Below are 20482 nucleotides of genomic sequence, written 5' to 3' on the forward strand. Positions count from 1 at the left end.
TTCCTGCCCCAGCTCTGGGGGTGGGGCCCAGCTGTCTGGGTTTTCGGGAGCCTCCAGGGGGTTCCAGAAGGCTCCAGGGGGTTTCGATGCTGGCTCAAGACTGAGAACCCTGACACCGAGCAGGACAGGTGGATCTTCCCAGTTCTGGCCTCGGGCCGAGAGGCCGCCCTAAACCCACCAGGAGACCTGTCACCCTCTGGAGTTGGTCACTGGGACCTGTCTGTTCATCAGGCAGAGCAGGAACAGGCCCTTTAAGGAGCAGCCTTCTGTCTGCCTGATATTATGGGCACCCTTTACCTGGGTCCTATTTCTGTCCCATAAATTAATAACCTTGTGTGGCCAGAATTTGCATAATGGCTCTCCTGTCCCCTTCACATGCCTTAATTAATGTTTCAGATCACCGTTTCGCTCCGAGTTGCCTAGAGCAGTGGTTCTGTACCTCTGTGGGCCCCAGAACCACCTGGGTGGCTTGTGAAGAGGCAGATCCCGCCCCGACCCCTCCTTGGCCCCAGAGTCCTGGAGTGTGGCTTGAAGCTACGTCTGCACTCTCCGTAAGATGGGGACAAGGCCAGGGTGGCGGTCAATGAAGGGCTGTGGGGTGTGGATGTCCGGTGGGGATGAGGGACCGCCCATAGCACGTGTGGGCCCTGGTTTAAGAAGGGGCTGGTCTGGCTCAGGGACTGGGGGGCTCTTTGCGGTGGAGACAGGAAGGTGATAGAGGAAATGGAGAGGAATTCTGGGAACTGGTTCTTGAAGGAGAGTCCTCTGGGTGGTCTCCGCAAGATACAGCCTGAAAAATAATAGCATCGTTCCCCACGCACCTTGCTGGGCTCTGTGCACATGGGTGCTCACTTAATTCTCCTGTGACCCCATGGGGTCGGGATTTTATCTCTGACTCCACAGAGGCTGGTTAAGTCCACAATCACGTAACTAGTCGGGATTAAGCACAGCCCTGTCCTTCCTGGAGCCTGCACCTTCCACGTCATCTGACACTTCCTCCTCCTGGGGGACAGTGTCAAGGACAGACAGCTCCGTGCCTGGCCTTGAGTGAGCTTACAGAACAGACAGCTCACAAACGACCCTGACCCGCCCCACTCTGCAGATGAGGAAGAAGGAACTCCGAGGGGTGAGTTGTCTGCACCTGGGGCACCGGGACCCTCTGCCCTCCAACGAGAGTGCCAGCCCCACGTGTGCTTTGCAGTGGAGCTTTGAGGCAGGCTGACCGAATCTAGAAAGACCTGGGACTCTAGGGATGGGGACGAGCCAGGATGTCTCCTGCCCGTGATGAATGTCTAGGACGTCTCCTCCAGCAGGGAAGAGCAGGGAGGCACTGAACTCGAGAGGCTGGATTTTGCAGTAAAATTTCAGGACAGAAAAGCCTCGCTCGGGGAAGGAGCCTACCAGCCTGTGGCCTGTGCCGCCCTCTTCTGGTCACAAGTGGTACTGGCTGCAACTGGCCAGGGCCGGCTCCCTGGGCTCCCAGGCCAGGACATCTAGGAATTATCTGAGGCCTTAACCCTGACCCCGTCCTCCCCAGCCAGGACAGACACGCATTAGCGGCATCCAGGGCCATGCATGGCAGCTGGCTGGGAGATGAGTCTCCCTTCCATCCTGTTCTTAGAAGAGGTTTGATCGTCATTTCACCGTCTCGGTCAACCCAGGTCCCTGGCTGCTGCCACTCCTGTCTGCAGGGCCAGCAAAGACAGCAGCTTCCTGCCTGAGCCCTCTGAAAATTCCCTATCTCGGTCTCCCGGGGAGGGTATGATGGCGGCTTTTCAGGATGCCACCTAGTTTGGGGTCTGGGAAGTAAAATCTCCAAGGACCCTCTCACTCCAGCCCCTGGGATAATATTAACAGTACTTGGCGTTAGTCAAACACTGACTCTATTTCATGTACTTTTCTAAACGTATGTGTATATACTTACATACATACTTAATCTTATGTGTATACACATGCACGTGTAATTTTCACTTAATCTTAATACTCTACACTTAGTCTTAACACATACATACTAATTAATCTTCACAACAAATGTATGGAGAGGGTATTAATATTATCCCCATGTTATAGACGACAGAAACTGAGGCTCAGAGAAATTCCACAGATAGTTTAAATACTGTGAGGTCCCGTAGCCGGTAAGTAAAACTTGAATCTGGGCAGCTTGTTTCCTTTGTCCTCTTTCGTAACCATGGTACTACCAGCTCAAGGAGTGCTCAATCTACAGAGCTCCTTTGTGGCCAGACCGATGCAACACAGCGCAAGGCACGGCACCCAGGTTAGGAAACGAGAGCGGAGATGAGCAGGAGGCATCTCTGGGTGGAGACTCAGGAGTCCGGGGAAAGAGTATGGTGTCTATAGCCTGACGGGCCTGGGGAGAGGGTCCCTGTGCTGTCCCTGATCCTGGGGAAATAGGTGCCCTGCTCTGAGCCTCAATTTTCTCATCTTTAATAATAATAATAATAATATTTCCTTCTCTGTGGGTTTCGGTCAATGATAACTGGAACAAAGTGAAGCATTTAGCACAGTATATGACATATGACATATACGACACAGGCAGGTTTCCTTCCTTCCTTTGAGATTGGACTTAGGCTACCAAATCACCTGGAGGAGGCAGAGGTAATGATGATAACAAGGACGCCGATGCTCCTACCTGCTCCCAATTACTGAGCATCTACTTTTTTCACTCAATAACTATTAACTGCTATTGTTGGCGAGTGTATGAGCTTTGCACTTACTTTTCATTTCATCTCAGTGGTTCATCGATGAGATTTAAAAAACCCCAGTGCCTGGGTTCTACTGATTTAATTGTACTGGCACAGTACCAGCTCATGATACATTTTTTTGTGGCTCCTCAAGTGATTCAAGTTGTGCATCTGGGATTGAGAATACTTCCCTCCTGCCTGCCCTTCTCCGATGTAACACTTATTTGTCATTCAGATCTCAGCTCAAATGTCACTTCTTTAAAGAAACATTCCCTGATCACTTGGACCAGGCCAATTTTCTTTGTTTTGCACCATTGTAAATCCCTGTCCTTTCCTTTAGGGAGAATTTATCTCATTTATATTTATTTTTGTGGCCATTTCAATAATGTCTGTCTCCCCCCACAAGATAGTTTTCCCATCTGTAAAATGAGGATACTAATTTCTACCTCATAAGGCTTTTGTGAGGATATAATAACAAAATGCAAGTAAAGAGCCTGGTTCAAGGTCATCCCTCTGAATGTCAACTCACTGCATGTTTTCCCAGGGGTCTCTTAGGGCAATGCATTATCACTTTCTAATTCCCTAAAATGAACACATGCCAGCTTCAAAACATGGGCCTGGCTTTAGTTTTTCTGGATTTAGGCTACAAGGTAGTTCTTGTGTCCTCTGAATTTCCCTGATTACATGGGCTCGTATAATAGCCCCCTGCCAAACCATGAATATTCCACAAATAACTGAAGCCTCAAATGCCAGCTCTGAGCTGGGATCCTTATTTAGTGTGCCCAGCTGGTCTTTCCTTTTAATAATGAGATGATTTGCACAACAAATATTTATTAACTAAGGATTAGTTATGTGCCAGGCACCATTCCAAATACTTTACATATATTATCTCATTTAAGCGGTTTTGCTGCTTAAATAAAGCCAATCCTCCCGTTTCCAGTTAAAAGCTAAAGTAAATGTCCTCAGGGGCAAGAGTTAATATAAATGAATGCAGGAAGGGTTTTTGGGGGTGGGGTGGGTCCTTTGTCTGCTGGGAGCTCAGGCTTTATTGAAAGACCCTGTTTTCATCTCTACCTAATTGTTTCTACACAAGCCCAGAATTGCCAGACTGCCCTACTTTTAAAGAGAGACCAGCAACCTGCATTTTTATATGAAATTCTCAGCTTTTAAAAATGGCTCTATCAGGAAAAAAATAAAAAGACAAAATACGGCTGAGATTAAACAAAGCTCAGCTGTGAGATGGGATCTGCCCATGTGTCTGCTGAGCTGGTGGGTCTTGCAGGGCAGGTGACAGGGCCTTGGCAGGAATCCCTGGCTCCTGTGCACCAGGTCTGGGGACCGGCAAATTTGGACTTCCAGGGTGCGTGCGGGCTTGGATGAGAAGGAAACGAGGAGGCCTCCCCTCTGCCTGGACCCCTCCTTATGGAGAACTTGTTACCTCTGGACGCCACCCTTCCCCACCGGGTGACAGCTGGAAGTGTTGAGAAGTTCTTTCCTTGCTCCCAGGGTGATTTCCTGGAAACTTTTCAACTGCGTGGAGATCCCAGCTACGAGCAGAGGTCTACCGCATGGGAGCCCTTGTCCCCTCTTCTCGGCACCGCCCAAAGTCCCCCAGTGTCTCCTGCAATGCTACAGCAGGGGACAGCACATCAGGAGAGAGCAGGTCCCTGCCTTCCCAGAGCCTCCCCCTTGGTTTTGAGAAGGCGAATGAACAGACATTTCTTCCACCGCTGGGCGTGGCGGCTACGGTTCCTGCGGGCCCCTCCCTGGCTCTCCACTTGCATGGAGTGAACGAAGGAGAAGCCACCCCGTGTCGGGCAGTGGCACCAAGGCCCGCTGCCTTCTGCCCAGCTTGTAAACCTTCACGCTCGCTTCGATGCACGACCCAATTGCCTGTAAAATGAGGCCACTTTCCGCAAGTCCCTTAATTGGAATCTGTTTCTCCCACCCAGAGGCACGGGCCGGAGCCTGCTTTGCTGCAGCTACTGACAGAGCGAGGGGGAGGACCTGTCCCTCGGAGGGCAGGGGCCTGGAGGGACAGCACCCTTTCCTCCCTCCCGTGATTGGGACAGGATCCTTCCTGCGTGTTCTCAGCCGTGAGAGGAAGTCGTGGACAGAGCAAATTCTGGGACCCAGCAGGCAGGCTGGCCCCTGTCCCTTGAGACCAGGGCAGAGGCCGGTTAAAGGAAGGGCTGAGATCCGGTAACAACACGACAGGGGCAGTGGCAACAATAACAGCTGCAGCTATTGTTCGTGGGTCACCTCTCGAGAGCCAGGGACTGCACAACATTATCTGACATAATCCCACAACAACTTTTCCCAGTCCTACCCTTCATTGGTTCCTGACAGGGGGCTGGGGCTCCCAGGGTGAGCCTTTGGTTGAGGCAAGCATTTACTGAGCGCCCACTTTAGGTACAGGGCTAAAAGATATCCTCGAGTTATAGGACTTTCCGATCCTTGAGTAGAGATAAACGTGTAGGAAAGTCACCAAGCGCCAAGCAATGCTAAGTGCTGCATTAGCCGTACAGGGTATGACAGGAGCCAAGGAAGAAGCAATGTGATCTCCTTCAGCTGGAATAGTTGCCAGGGATGTGACACCTGAGCTGGGCTTTGAAGGATGTGTAGGAGTTTGCCAGCTAGAGAAGGTGGAAGAAAATGCTGGGCAAATAGAACTACTTGAACAAAAGCATAGAAGTGTCAGAAGAATAAAAGGCACTTCAGCTGGGCCCAGTAGCTCACATTTGTAATCCCAGCAACTCGGGAGGCTGAGGCAGGAGGATCACTGGAGGTCAGGAGTTTGAGACCAGCCCGGGCAACAGAGTGAGACCCTGTCCCTGAAAAACTGAAAAAAATTAGCCAGGCATGGTGGCATGTGCCTGTAGTCCTAGCTACTTGGGAGGCTAGGGCAGGAGGATCACCGGAGGCCAGGAGTTCAAGGCTGCAGTGAACTATAATTGTGCCACTGCACTACAGCCTGGGCAACAGAGTGAGACTTAGTCTCTAAAACAAACAAACAAACAAACAAAACAACATTTCAGTTTGCTTTAACTGGGGTGTAAGAATATATCTACTGGCAGGAGAACAAGGAAGAGAGGCGAGGGTGAACTTGGACTGTGATGAGCCTCCAGTGCTACGCCATGAAGCTTACTTAGAGCTTGTCCTCTAGACACTGCGGACTCACGGAAGGGCTTTGGCTGAGACAGTGACATGTCCAGCCCCCTATTTTAAAGCATTCCCTCCGGGGGCTGCTGTGGAGAATGGGCAGCTGAGGGAAGATGCATGAGGCAGGACCCGAGCAAGAAGTTACCAGGATCACCTTGAGCACAATAAAAGGAATGTTTCTCACACTTCCAGGCTGTCACATGATGGGGAAAGGGGGTGCCCAGAGGGGCACGGTCTCCATCGGCAGCGGGTCCCTGCAGAGGTCAGGCCTCTTTCGTGTCCTTCTCATCTGGCCCCTGCGACAGAGCTGGCAGCCCCAGGTGTCAATACTTACTTTCCCAGCACCCCCGCAGCTGGGCAGGGACACAGAAGCAAAGTGTGACCGAAGGGCACCGGGAAGAGGAAAGAGGGGTCATCCGGCTGCTATTCTCCCTGGATAAAAGGTGGGGTCGAAGGAGACACACATCTTTCCTCCCCCGGCTTTGGTGGAGCTGGTTGTGTGAGGCCGTCCTGTGTCTATTGACAGGACGGCAGATAGAATCTCAGAAGCCACCCTAGAGCTTTGACATCATGGGGTGCTGAATTCATGGCCCCCAAATTCTCTACACTCAGAACTCTTGCCACATAAGATGATAAATATCATGACCCATGTTTGAGCCAGATGTTATATTCCTCACTGCTGAGTTCAGTCTGTCTGGAATGGCATTTTCATAAAAAACAACAGGAAGCGTGAGTCCAGCTCCAAAAGCCTGGGCCAGTATTGGGGCCCTGACGGAAGTTTTCGTGGAGGGACTGAAGAGAGCGTTACATCCCACCTTCTGCACTTGGACAAGGCCCCTTAGCCATCACTGCCCTCTTCCCCATCTTTCCCAAGCTCCTTTCACCAACTTCCCAGCCTCTGCCCATGTCTAGATTTACTCTTCATTCTTTTTTCTTATGTGGAGCAATTTAGGCTTCTCTCAACTTCTCCACTGAGAAACACAGAAGTTGTCCTTGGGACACACCCACGTTAGAAGGGAAGAGTGGGAGGAAATGGGTGGGCAGGGAACATTTGAGCAGGGTTTTGAAGAATGAATAGGAGTTCACCAGGTGAAGGAGGGAGGAAGGCATTCCGGAAAGGGGGAATCACACTTGTAAATCTAACAAACTTATTTTCTTTCTATCATATGCTTACAATGCTAAATTGAACCCATAGGCCTCATCTAGGAGGCTCTGAGCAGCTTGCTGGCTCCAGGGTTGGGGGTCGGACCCAGATGTTGCAGGGAGTGTGGTGAGATGAGCTGTCTCTGGGCCATGTGGCCCCAGCAGCCTGGCAGCATACTTTCCCTCAGGAGGAAGGCAAGGGGGTGGGAGCAGCTTCTCAGGAGGAAGACGTGGGGGTGACAGACCCCACGTATAGAGGCTGAGAGCAGGCCTGGTGCCCAGAGGCAGGCTGGTGGGTGGAGACCTGGCACTGGGGAGAGGGGGGCCTGTCACATCCCTGCTTGTATTGGCTGGGAACCCATGAAACAGGTGCCAGGATGCTGAGCTGGGTGAGTTCTTTTCAGACCTCAAGCAGCAGGCTGCACTGGTCTTACCACTTCCTGGCTGTGTGAACCTGGAAGATTGCTTCACCTCTCTGTGCCTGTCTCGAAACTGGGGAAATAAGAATGCCCACTTCAGCTAAGAGAGTAACCTCCATTGCCGACCGGCTGAATGTGGACTTTGCCTTGATTCACAAAGAACGGAAGAAGGCCAATGAAGTGGACCGCATGGTCCTCGTGGGAGATGTGAAAGATCGAGTGGCCATCCTTGTTGATGACATGGCTGATACTTGTGGCACAATCTGCCACGCAGCTGACAAACTTCTCTCAGCTGGAGCCACCAGAGTTTATGCTATCTTGACTCATGGAATCTTTTCTGGTCCAGCCATTTCTCGCATCAACAACGCATGCTTTGAAGCAGTAGTAGTCACCAATACCATACCTCAGGAGGACAAGATGAAGCATTGCTCCAAAATACAGGTGATCGACATCTCCATGATCCTTGCAGAAGCCATCAGGAGAACTCACAACGGGGAATCTGTTTCGTACCTGTTCAGCCATGTTCCTTTATAATAGAATGACTTCTGAAGCTTTTTAAAAATAAAAACAACCCCGCCCCCCCTTGTTTTCCCTTGGTATTTGATGACAAACTCCGCAGAAGACCTAGCTTATTCCAGTGTAGCTTTCTACATCCCACATCAACTATTAGCGCTTATCCTAAATGGGGAAATACAGATTGATATTAACTACTGGGATTCCTACCCGTGTTTCATTCTGACTTCCTCCATGATCTTAATGAGCCTTGCAGCTTTAACTATAGTTCAGCTGCTGCAAGATTTTATACTTTTGAAGGTGTTGTGTAGAGGTGTGTGACTGTGATTAGGGAAGCTCAGACTACTTTGCATGTGAATGCTTCAGGGTTTTCTTTGTTCAGAACAACTAGCAACAGAGCCAACCCACGTGGGACAAGGTCTCCAAGATCCGATGCTAAATTACAGCAAGAGCTCTGGGCTGCCCTAAATGTAGTCCTGGTAGCTTAGCATCCAACAAGGCAGGAGCAGGCAGCTCAGCTTGAGCAGCCATTGGGTGGGGGTTGGGGGGGTAGGGAGAGGCAGCACTTAGTGCAGCAAATGTTTCTTGGGAGGAAGAAGCCTGATCCATCACCATCTGCTTTACTGTGTAGCTCTGATTCTCCTTTATACCTGTTCCTTTCCATTGGCTTACCTTCATCCATCTCGACCTTTTCCTGGCCAAATATCCTCTTGGGCCCAAATGGTCATCGTACCATAGTCTTCTGGAAAGCAAACTTGCTTCCTGCTATGTAATTGCTAACATTCCCATTAGATGATTTGCTGTAGCTTAATCTTCCTTAGCCTACTACTGCTGCAGCAGTAGGTTTTAGGTGATAATCGTAGTGCCTTTGGATTCATTTAAGTATTTAATTTTTATCTTCCTTCCTTGGAGCTGTTTAGCCTCTCAAATGACCTGAGATTTCTGTTTTAAAAGATTGATGTTATTGTCTCTTGTAGAGGAAACTAATAAAGTATATGTGTCTCAAAAAAAAAAAAAAAAAGAATGCCCACTTCATGGGACAGCAGTGAGCACTGAACAAGGTGCTCCTGTCCAGGCACAAGAAGAGGCTGGCCACGAGCTACCAGCGCCAGGCCCAGAGTCTTAGACCTGCGTGTCTTTCCCTCTCGGTCCACGGAGGCCGCGGGAGGGCCGGGAGTGCATAGTCCTAACGCGCCAGAAACAGCTGCTTGGAGCTGCCTCACTGGTGACTCTCAGGGCCTCATTAAGGACACGACTTGGAGAGGAGGGTGCTGTTGCCTCCGCTTTGCAGGTGGCCCCGCAGAAGCCGTGGGAGACCACCCCTCTGCCCTCCCTGGAAGCTGCGACCCTGCCAGAGCCCCCCTCGGGCCGAGTCGGACGGGGTCTGTCCTGCTCTCTGCTCCCCACCCTCACGGGAGGCCTCTTCCCTCTCACTGCAGAGATGTCCCGCGGCCCACGCAAAGGCTGCACACGGGTGGTTTCTATCCGGGTCCTCGTCCCTGAGGCCAAAACACGGCTTTGTTTTACGCAAGGCCGGCTGCTGGGGGCGGCTGGTTCCCAGCTCCCCTCCACCAGCCCCTCCTGGGAGCTGGATGGAGACAGATGCCTCCCGGGAGCTCTTTCCGGGCCCTGCAGTGGAAATCCAGGTGGAGTGTGAAATGTCCCTTCAGGTAAGTCAGATAGCGCTGCCACCAACTGCCATTTCCTGAGCGCCTGCGCACACAGGCAGTGTGTTAAATGTCGTGAGTGCAGACTGCATTCCACTGCTAGATGCAGTTAGCAGTCCCGTTTTGAAGAGTGGTAAAACCGAGTCTCGGTGGCAATTAATTTGCAACTGTTTGCATCATGCAGACGGTAGCTGCCAGATGTGGGATTAATCCCTGTGATTTTGAGGCTCAAACCCACATCCTTTCCTGTGTCCCAGGGTTAATTCACAGCGGAAAGCGAAGCAAGAGATGGTCAGGGTCCCACACTGGGCTGGAAGATGAAAGAAACCCCCCGTAAGAGTGTCACCAACAGGGTTTATCCGGGACAGGGCGGCTGCCTCACTGGGCGGATGTGACTATAACAGTAAAACTGTGCATGAGTCCTTCTGAACCACAAAGCATTAGCAAACACCTGCTCAGGTGTCCTGGGCCCTGAGGACACAGAGACCGAGGAAAGCCAGTCCCCACCCTGGAGGAGCTCTGGATCAGAGTTTAGTACAAGGAAGAGCAGCCCCCCAGAGGTTCTAAGGACTAAACGCAGGGTATCAGCGGCTTACTAACCATCAGCAGGGCTGGAGAAGTGGCCTCCAGGGTGGGCCTGCAGGGGTGACCCCAGGACACTGCGGAACTGACCTGTGGGGTGGGGGTGGGGTCACTGCTTCTGAAGCTGCTGATAAAACCGCTGCGCTCCGGAGCACACGATGGCGCTGCAGTTCAGGGACCAGGAAGCTGCCGCCATGGCCGCCTCCACGGCAACTTCCTGTGGTCACAGTGCTGCAGAAAACTCCAGGGCCTTGCCTGTCTGGAGAAAGGTGCCACAAGGAGTGGGAAGGTGGCTTCTTCCAAATCTTGCTAGGGTGTGTGGGACTGAGCCCTAGCTCCAAGAGTCAGCTGTCGGGCCTCCATGGAGGAAGCGGCACTTGCAGAAGGCAGGGAGGAGGTGGAGCCAGTTCAGGCACCATGCCAGAGCCGCTCTCTAGCCAAAGTGGGGTGTCAGGAGCCTGGGTAGCCCCAGGAAGATGCCTTGTGTTCTGTTCATCCTTTAAACTCGCCTTGCAGAGTTGGGGGACATGGATCCAAGGGCCACCTCCTTCCTGTGATGCAGAGAACCCCAGAGGGCTCCTGGGTTTTCCTTGCCAGCTCTGTGACATCACCTGCATGGCAAGGACACCTGGAGGGAGCCCAGATTAGGCACCTGCGTGGGGCCTGAGCGTGGACGTGGCAATTGGTTTTCAGAATCAAATTTTCACTTGCTAGGGGTGAAGTCAGGGTTAGCCCTGCTTGGATGCAAGGGAAATGGATGAAACAAATTAATTCATGTATTCACTTAATGTTTATTGGGCGCCTACCATGTTCCAAGCACCATTCTAGGACTGGGGAAGTGGTGGGTGAACAGCTCAGATGTTACGCACGGAGCTTACATGCTAGTGAGATAGAAAAGTAGCAAACTAGCCAAGACATTGAGAAAGTGTAAAGTACTGCGAGGTAAATGAAACAGAGCTATGGGATGGACGTGTGCTGGAATGGCAGCTTTCATCCAAGGGTGCAGTGAGGGTCTGTCTGGAGAGGTGACTTGGAGCTGAGATCTGAATGAGAGGTGAAGCAGCCATGGAAAGATCTAGAGAAGGAGGGTTCCAGCACGTGCAAAGGGCCAGAGGTAGCCATGAGTGCAGTGTGCCTGAAGGCCAGAAAGAAGCCAGGGTGTCCAGACAGGGTAGAGTGGTAGGGAAGAACGCGCAAGTGTCGGCAGGGGTTATATCACGAAAGGCCTCGAGGGCCATGCGGAGGAAGTTGGCCTTTTTTCTAAGAGTGGTGGGAAGCCATTGGAGGCTTTTAAACAGAATGATCAGATTTCTGCTTGTAAAAGATTACTCAGGCTACGGGGTGAATGATGGGTTGAGGTGGGCAAGAGTGGAGGCAGGGAGGCCAGAAGGAGGCTGTCATGGTGAACAGGTGAGAGGTGATGGGGATGTGGACTGGGGTGCTGGCCCAGGAAGTGGGGGTCATATCAGCATCTCCCCCGTGTGTCCCAGCCCAGAGGACTCCTGGCTTTCTGAGCCTTGCTCTGGCCTTCAGTGGTCTCATCATTGCCAAAGGTCTGAGCTGTGTGGAGTCTAAAGTCGTTCTTGGGCAGCCTTGTGTGATGTGCCAGTGCTCAGACACACCTGGGTTCCAATTCGGGCCTTATGACTTACCATGGGACTTTGCTAAAGTTACTTCATTTCCACAGACCTCAGCATCTCCCTCTATAAAATGGAACAACAATGCCTGCTTGTGACAAAGATGGAATTGGAAACAGCAGCCCAGTGGGAGGCATGCAAAGCAGGTCATCAGTCGATGGTGGCTCCATGCCTGCTTTCCATTCCATGTCCCCTCTCTCACTCTCCTGCCGCCCAGAACTCGGGGAAGACGGGAACTCAAAGAGCATGTCTGAAAATTCCTAGTACTGACAATGTCGGCAGCAGAAGAGAGGGAGCTGAGTGCTGCTTTGATGGCAGCGACGGCCATGAATGATTTATGTCCAGCGTAATGGTTACATAAGCAGCTGTTACATTCTGAAAGCATCATGCAAACAATATGAAACATTTATTTAAGTGGTTCTCCACTATGGGGAATTTGATTTAATCAGCCTTTATTTCTGTTCTCATTAGAATGAAGTCTGGCAACTCTAGTAGACAGCCCTACCTCCGTTCAGTAGCTGGAAGCTACCGAAAGCAAATATTTTTACTGTGCTACCATTAAACATGTATGCAGCACCCGGCTCCCCATCTGGCCTGCGGATGGGAGGGGAGATACAGTGAATTCATGCAAAAATCTAGCACAGGATAAAGGAAGAATCACCCCTACATCAGAAAGAATTAATAAACCATCTGAAGAGCCCGTGTGAGAACGGCAAGCTTCACTGATTCATAAGATTTCTCTTGACGCGCTGTGAGCTGCAGGCAGGCAGAAGATTCTCTTGATCAGTTTTAAATCTTTGCTATTCTGGGCTGAGTGGGATTCTTTGCTTTTCTTTTGAATTCTAAGATCATCACAACTTAGAAATTATGGGAGGTGCTAAGAAGATTCTCGGAAGATAATACGATTTACGTGAAATTCTACCAGGATTTGCATGTGGTATAATCCCCAAATTCAGGACGGGGTTCCCCCGGGGACACAATGGGGAAGGTACGCCAGGGGGTTTTGTCACATTGGTAATGTTTTATTCCTCAAGCTGGGTGGTGGTGCGTGGATATCTTGCACTAGTCTTTATGTCTTTTTGTATGCCTTACGTAGTGTATAATACAAATTGAAAACATAAGAAATAAAAAGAATTTTACTAGGTATTGGAATCAAAAAACCAAAATTTCAGTCTTGGCTCTGCTACTATTTTTGTCAACATTGGACTTGTCTCCTGCCTTTTCGGTTTCTCTGTCTTAAAAGGGCAGGACTAGAGCCGTGTTTCTTAACGTGTTTTCCCCGGAACTCTTCCCAAGTGATATCTCTTTAAAGTAAAGTGTTTTGTGGTTAATTAAGCCTGGGAAATGCTGCATACTCTCCTGCCCTCTAGGAAAATCAGAGTGTTAAAAGTCCTGAGAAGTCCTGTGGCAAAGAAGTCTGTTTTGTTAAATATCTATTAATATCATTAGGTGCTAACATTCTGTAAACTAGTCTTTGGGACCTGTTACTCTGGACTACGTAAAAAATCTCTTTCGATTCTAGGTTCTTTAGGTCAACAATTTAGGCCACATTCCTGCCTATGAATGGGACAATCTCTAACCATCCCTGGAATAAACCAGACATTCCAGCTGTTCACTTCCTCTAGCTTAGCTGGCAGAGCATCTTCCCTTCCTGCTCCAAAGTCCCCTCCTTCTTTCCCCTGGGTGCATGCCCAGTTGCTGGGCAACTCTTCCTGAGCCAGACACTGAGATTCTTGGCTGTCTATCTTTTCTTTCTCTTTGGCTCCCCATCCTAGAAGTATAAATTGTCCAGGCTGTATCTTGCTTTGTATGAGGTGATAAAGATAAGGAACAGAGAGGTTGTGTGACTGAGTCATAGTCACACAGCTGTGGACAGCAGAGCTGAAACTAGAACCAAGTTCCCTTCTCACTGTCCTCAACTGCTTTGCTGGACACCCAGTTTACATTCTGCCTGGTGCGTGAATGTCCTTGATGCTGTTTTTCTTGCTGTTTATCTATGATGGTTTTGCATGTCTCTCTTGGGAAAACTAATCTCTTTAAAGGCAAAAGTCACATCTGTGTCTGTACAAGACCCACCACCATCCTGAGGACACCATAGTGCTGAAAACCCTCTCAACTGCAAGTCAGTGAATGTCCCGGCTGATTCTTCTCCTTGCTCCAAAGACTCCCCTCTTGAATGGCACAGTCTTATCAGTTGATTCACACAAAGCCGTGTTTAAAACTGCCCCTCCAATGTGGGGACATTCAGAAGTCTGGAATCATATCAACCCTAGTCAGGTGTTCTTAATCAATTATTCACATTGGAAAAAACCTTGGTTAGCAGAGAGTCTAGCCTAACCACACCCACCCCGTGTGGGTGAGGAAGACACAACTTGGCAGCTGCTGTGGTCTGAATGTTTGTGTCTCCCCAGATTCATACGTTGAAATCTAATGACCAGGATGATGATGATGGGCGGTGAGGCCTTTGGGAAATGACCAGGACACGAGGGTGGAGCCCTCACGAATAGGGTTAGGGCCCTTGCAAGATGGGCCCCGGGGAGCTGCATTGCCACTTCCACCAGGTGAGGACACAGCAGGAAGGTGCCATCTGTGAGTCAGAAAGTGGGCTCCCACCAGACACCGCATCTTAATTATGGATTTCCCAGCTTCCAGAACTGTCAGCTTCCAGAGCTGTGAGAAATAAATTGCTGTTTTCTTATAAGCCACTCGGTTTGTGGTATTTTGTTATAGCAGCCTGAACAGCCAAGACAGAAGAAAACTTTGTACCATGAATTGAAAGAGAGGTTACATAATTTCTGGGGAGAAGGCCTTCACTCAACCATGCAGTTAAATTAGTTGTGAAAGAAAAATATAAATAATTGTTTTAAACATGCATCCTGCAAAACAATGTTATTTTCTGTTAAATCTTTTTACCACTAGGAAGCAAGAATGCACCATGGCCAAGGTTGCCGGGGATGGAAGGGGGTGACAGCGTGGGTTACTTGAGCTTGCTCTGTGGGTGTGGGTCTGCTCTGGGGACATCCCCGGTGACAACACTCCCTCCCACCCCAGTTTATCCCGTCTGGGGAGCTGGTCCTGGGGCAGACTGTGCTGTTGTTACTCCAGACGCAGTGTGCTTTGAGCTGGTTTTCCAGGAGAGGAACATGCGTCCACCAGAGGGCAGTGTGCCTGGGACCTGATTGAGCAGCTGGCTCCTTGCTCGACCCGGCTACACCTGTCCACCTGGTAGACTCCAGCCACCTGTGGCTCCTGAGCCCCTGAAGGGTGGCTGGTCCCTAAGATATGCTGTGAGGTTAAATTTCAAAGACCGAATACAAACGAGAAGAAGGAGGAGGAGCCAGAGGAGGAGGAAATGAAGAAGAGGAGAAAGAAGAAGAAAAAAATATCTCATGAATAATTGTTATATTGACTGCATGTTGAATGATACCAGTTTGGCTATACTGGGTTAAATAAAATTTATCTTAAAACTGATGTTACTTATTCCCTTTTCCTTTTTAATGTGGCTACTAGAAAATTTAACATTACATATGTGATCTCATTATGTTTCTGTTGGCCCGAGAAGAGAGACAGCTGGGGAAGGGAGGGCGGGGGGCCCTGGGGAGGACCAGCAGCGAAGGTCCCGTGCAAAGTGAAAAGCACGTGGCCTTGGGCGAATGACCACCTGGGCTGGAACTGTGGCTCCTGCATTTATTTCAGACGTGCGACTTAAATCATTTTAAGTGTTGCTTTCTCCATCTGGCAACAGGCATAAAACCGCTGCCTTCTCATATTGGTGCGGGCAGGGTTGGATGTAGGACAGCTGTAAATCGTGGTCTGCTCGGGCCTGCGTCCCGACACAGTTATTAAGGGCACTTCCTTCAGCTGCAGGATCTTCCCAGTTCACGCAGTGAGTATGAGGTCTCCCCAGTTAAACGAGATCATGCATATTAAGCACTCGGCACAGTGTAAGCACACGATTGTATGTATAAAAAGATCACACCATTCAGAGATGGAAGACGGTGACTTTCTGATCTATAATTCCACGTAATTTCTGACTCTGAGCCTCACTTCTGCTTGAAGCAGAAAACTCAGCCTAGTCATTTTCAGGTAAATTAGGTTGTTTCAGAACTACATTCAAATCCTGAGGTCTGGCTCCTCCCTTCTTCCAAGGATAATGCCTAAATTAGGGGAGGAGAGGCCTGTGCAGGTCACAGCACTGGGCAGGGAGGGGATATTGGCCATCTGCTCCATTGTCCCTTTGTTCCTCCATCTCTCCGGTTACTCCTTCCACTGCTGATGCCATCAGCGTCCCCCCGTCCCCGGGTCCTCACCCACGTGGAATCCCCAAACCTCGCTGGGGTCTCTGCCTCTCACCCTCCCACGGACTAGCCATGGCTCTCCTTTTCAGAGGTCGACACTGGAGGCTGACTCTGTCTGTCCCTCTCTGTCTCAGCTCCCTTCTTTTATTCACTTAAACCATCACTTCTACACTTTCCAGGGGGAAGATCCATCCATCTGGTAGCCACACAGACCTCGCGCCTGCTTTGTCCCAGGCCTTTTGCTAAGTTCGTAGGATACAGAGATAAACAGGAAAGGCTGCTTCCCTCAAGGAAAACACAGTCTTAACCAAGACACTCTCCCAAATTGCAGGTGGAAAACACTCACTTGCAGGACGGAGGTGTGAATGAAGGGCTGTAGGACTGGGGAGGAGGATGAAGGGCTGTAGGACTGGGGAGGAGGAGGAGCCGGTCACGGTGGGAGAGACAGCCAGGGCTGGGGACTAGTGTGGGGGAGCTGCTGCAGAGGGACAGTCTTGAGGGACACCTGGAGATGGGGAGGGACAGTGAGCCAGTGGGGGACCCACTGTGAGCAAAGGCTTGGAGGTGGGACCGCCTTTGTGTGTAGGGTCAGTGGTTCAGCTTGATGGCAGGGAAGGTTGTCAATGAAGGGGGGGGACATCAGACTGAAAAGTGTTCTTAAAGGCTGTGCTGGAAGGGTTTGGAGTTTGGGTTTGGTCGCATGGGCACAGTTTTCAAATAGGGCAGTGGATGGCATCAGAACAGTATTTCAAGGACGCTTATCCCAAAGTCACAAGTCACACAGACTGAGGGGGGCCGGTGGGGGCCAAGAGGACCTGGTCAGGAGGGAGGGGGCTGGAGAAACGGCGGAAGGGGGTTGTTTGGAACCCGCGCCAGAGCAGCAGGACTTTTTCTGTCCCTACACCTGAAAACACCAGGGAGGAGGGGTTCCCAGAGCCAGATGCCTCGAGTGGGGCTTCTGTCACGGTGACCTCACAGAGAAGGAACTGGGTGACCATCTACCTGGTGTCCCCGTTGGCTGAGAGCGGACCGTGACGGACAAATGGAAGTTTCCTGCAAAGCATCCGTAGTCTCTGACGCTAGGTAACAAGACACTCACTAATTCCCCAGGAGAGAATGATTTCTGGCTGTTTATTCTTTTATTCAATAACTTTTATTGGGTTTCTGTCTTATTACAAATGTAGTACATGTTCATTGCAGAGAAATGAGAGACTATAGACAAGTGGCAAGAAGAAATTAAAAATCAGTAGAAATCTCACTCTTGAGACAAGATGGCTGTTTACAAAAATGCAATTATTGTGGACTTTTCTGTTAAAATATATAGTTTGGATGTCTTTCTGTGTTTGTAGATACGAATAGATGTCGTTTTGAACAACTACTTTTACATGGAGGCACCACAATTTGTTTAAACAACCCCTCTTAGTGGAGAGTCTAGCTGTGCTCTGCATTCTGAGCAATACTATATCCTCGTAGCCAAATATTTATACCTCTTAGGTTCGGTTCCTAGCAGTGGAATTGCTTGGGCAAAAGGTATACTCATTTGAAAAGATATTGCAATATATTCCAGCATTAATTTAAAAAAGAGACTAATACGTAAGGGTTAGGGTGTGGGCTTCTTGGTTAAACCTTAGAAGCCTTAGAAGCTTTAGTGAATCTGGGCAAATTACCAACCCGGCTGGGCCTTTGTTTTCTTGTCTGTAAACTGAGGATGATAATAAAAGTATGCACCTGACAGGGTTCTTAGGATTAAGTGAATTATCAAGTAAAAGGTGGTTGGAATATAGCATAGAACATGGTAAGCATTTAAAAACAAAAGTTAGCTGTTACTACTGCCAAAGGTCTTCTTACACAGGAGATACTGAGCGACCCCGCCGCCATTCATTCACTGTCAGTTCCTGGTTCCTGCAGGGACGTTTCTGGAAGCCTAAAGCAATGAGGTAGGGCTGGAAATACTTCCCAGGCCACACTCCTGCATCCCCCATTCCCACTCCCTTGCCGAGAGTGAACTGTCACCGTCTTTGTGTCTTAAATAAATGACTCCCTATCCCAGGGCTCAGAGCCTGAGCCCCATCTCCTTTTTTCCTCACCATTTCCCAGGCACCAGCACCAAACAAAATAAATAAATACAAAATATCTAGAAGGTTTTACTCCCCCAGGAAATTCTGAGACAGTTCAGATCTCTACTTGAACTTAGACCCTGAAGACAAAGAAAATGAGGTTGAAGGAATGTCACCCTGGCATCGGTAATTCTGGCCCAGGGGTAGGGGCGGGTCCCAAGCTTGGGGAATTAACTGCAGGAAATGCACCCAGTTGTCTGTTCCCACTTGTCACTCTCCCCACATTTTCACAGGTGCCCTCACTCACGCAATAATCACAGCAGTAATAATGCGCCGTGCTTTTTGACTTCTGAAAAGCTCTCATGTCACTTAATTTTTGGGTCTTCACAGCATCCTATGACATAACTACTAGTACTGTTCCCATCTTATAGACGAGGAAACTGAGGCTCAGAGAAGTGAAAGGCCGTGCCCAGGAAAGAAGTATGGGTAACTATTTGGGATTTGAGTCCATCTCTTCTGACTTAAGGCCTGGCGTCCTTTCCAGTACAACACAGCTGCAGTGTAAGCACCGTGACATTTCAGTTTCAAGTAGCTATGTTTAGAAAGGTTTCATTATGACAGGAAATGATCCCAGTGAGTGCCAAGGCCAGACGTGATTAGTTTGAAAGTGTCATTGCAGCTGTGCCTCCTGGCCCCAGCCGGAAGGGCCTGAGAGACCCAGGCCAGCCCCACGAGGTCTGCAGGGTCGGCAGGGAGCAAGGGGCCTGCCCTGGCCTGCTCCCCGGCGCTCAAGCTGACGTTGTGTGTAGGCCACAGACTCACCATCCACCCACCGTCATTCCTTCCTTCCTTCCTCCACTCACTCTCTCAACAGATCGTCACTGAGCGCTTACTCTGTGCTAGGCGCTGCTTAGCACTGGGGATACCGCCTGCGTGCGAAGCAGACAGCCATCCCATCCCCAGTTGCTATCCCAGCGGTACATGGATGGGGGATGCAGGACAGATGATGACAGAGTAAGGAACAGACTATGTCAGATGCTAACAGGTGCTGGGTGCCTGGGGCAGCAGGTGTGTGGGGGAAACGGGGTGGAGAAAAATCTAAACAGGGTGTTCAGGGAGGGTCTCACTGAGAAGGGGCATTTGCGCAAAGACGAGAAAGGCGGATGTGAGTGGATGGGGGAAGAGCATGCCAGGCGGAGGGAACAGCCGCTGCAGAGGCGCTGAGCTGAGCGACAGCAGAGAAAAAGCAAGAAATGCAGGTGCTGGAGCCGCTGCTCGCGCTGCACGGCGCCGCTGGAGGGAGCTGGATCCCGCTTTTCTCTGCCCGAGACAATGCGGCAGGACCTCCTGGAGGCGTTTTATGTTCATTTGTTCAGGGTTTTTGTTTGTTTGTTTTTTCACATTTGTTCAATGATCTCCCGAAGTCAAATTTCTGCATCAAAAGGTTTGCACATTTTAAATAGTAGGAGTCACTTCCTGAGAGCATCTCCTGTACCGTTTTCCTCTTTCCTCCTCAGACAACCAGATTAATCTTCCCCCCATCATTTACCTCTTGCTGCTTCAAAGTTCAGGGACCTCAATGGTGGCCTCCTGCCCGGAGGAAATTGCTAAGCTTTTTGGCCTGGCATTCAAGGCTTCGTGGCTTCCTCCTTCTGCCCACCTAGACTTCTCCCATCCTTTCTCCTGCTATTCACCTAGGCAGAGTCTGCTTGCTTCTCCAACACACAGCGCCTGCAGGCCTGGAGAAGCAAAAGCTAAGAAAGCTGATCTGGTGGTGGGGCCACAGGTCAGTTGAACTGCACGTGGGGGGCGGGTTAGAGGTCAGTGGCCAGCTGTCCCTGAAACCCACAGTTCCTCCCTCACACCTGACTTCTCAACCATTTGTCTTTCCCTTTCGTCAGGTGCAACATTCATTCATTCAGCAAGCATGCACCGTCACCTGCTACGGCAGGCTCCCTGCTCAGCACTGGGGACCCCGCGATGCCACAGACTGGGCCCCAGACCTCAAGGTACACTTTTTCTGGAGCCTTCCCAGTTTCTCCCTCTGAATCTGTCCGGTTCTCCCGGTGGGACTCCCCAACCCCGGGAACCTTCCTTGGCCACCCAGAGCCCAGTCAGCTCCCGCCCCTCACCTCCACGGCCTTGTGTTTGGCACTTGGTGTACATTTATTGATACTGTCGCTCATTATTTTTTAATAAATCTGTTTCATCTCTCCAACTAGACTAAAGCTAGGAGAGGGCAGGGCTACATCTTATGTTACATCTCTGCAACCCTCTCTGAGCCTAGAAGACTATCTGACAC

General features: G+C 50.2%; 2 protein-coding genes across 3 annotated transcripts in view; one reads left to right on the forward strand and one right to left on the reverse strand.

Annotated features, from left to right (window-relative positions):
* The window catches only part of KCNIP1 (potassium voltage-gated channel interacting protein 1), a 310723-nt gene that overhangs the window by 251749 nt on the left and 38492 nt on the right, over positions 1-20482 (reverse strand). The gene's annotated exons all lie outside the window — the stretch shown is intronic.
* On the forward strand, positions 7531-8379 carry LOC123637971 (ribose-phosphate pyrophosphokinase 1-like). The gene has a single exon (XM_045551197.1). It carries the CDS (start codon positions 7616-7618, stop codon positions 7958-7960), a length of 345 nt encoding a protein of 114 aa, XP_045407153.1. The 5' UTR covers positions 7531-7615; the 3' UTR covers positions 7961-8379.

Source organism: Lemur catta, chromosome 5, assembly GCF_020740605.2.
Source record: "Lemur catta isolate mLemCat1 chromosome 5, mLemCat1.pri, whole genome shotgun sequence".
NCBI lineage: Eukaryota > Metazoa > Chordata > Mammalia > Primates > Lemuridae > Lemur > Lemur catta.

What these genes read in the sequence shown, in the direction of transcription:
- LOC123637971 (XM_045551197.1), top strand. Translation starts at nt 7,616, where the DNA reads ATGGTCCTCGTGGGAGATGTGAAAGATCGAGTGGCCATCCTTGTTGAT.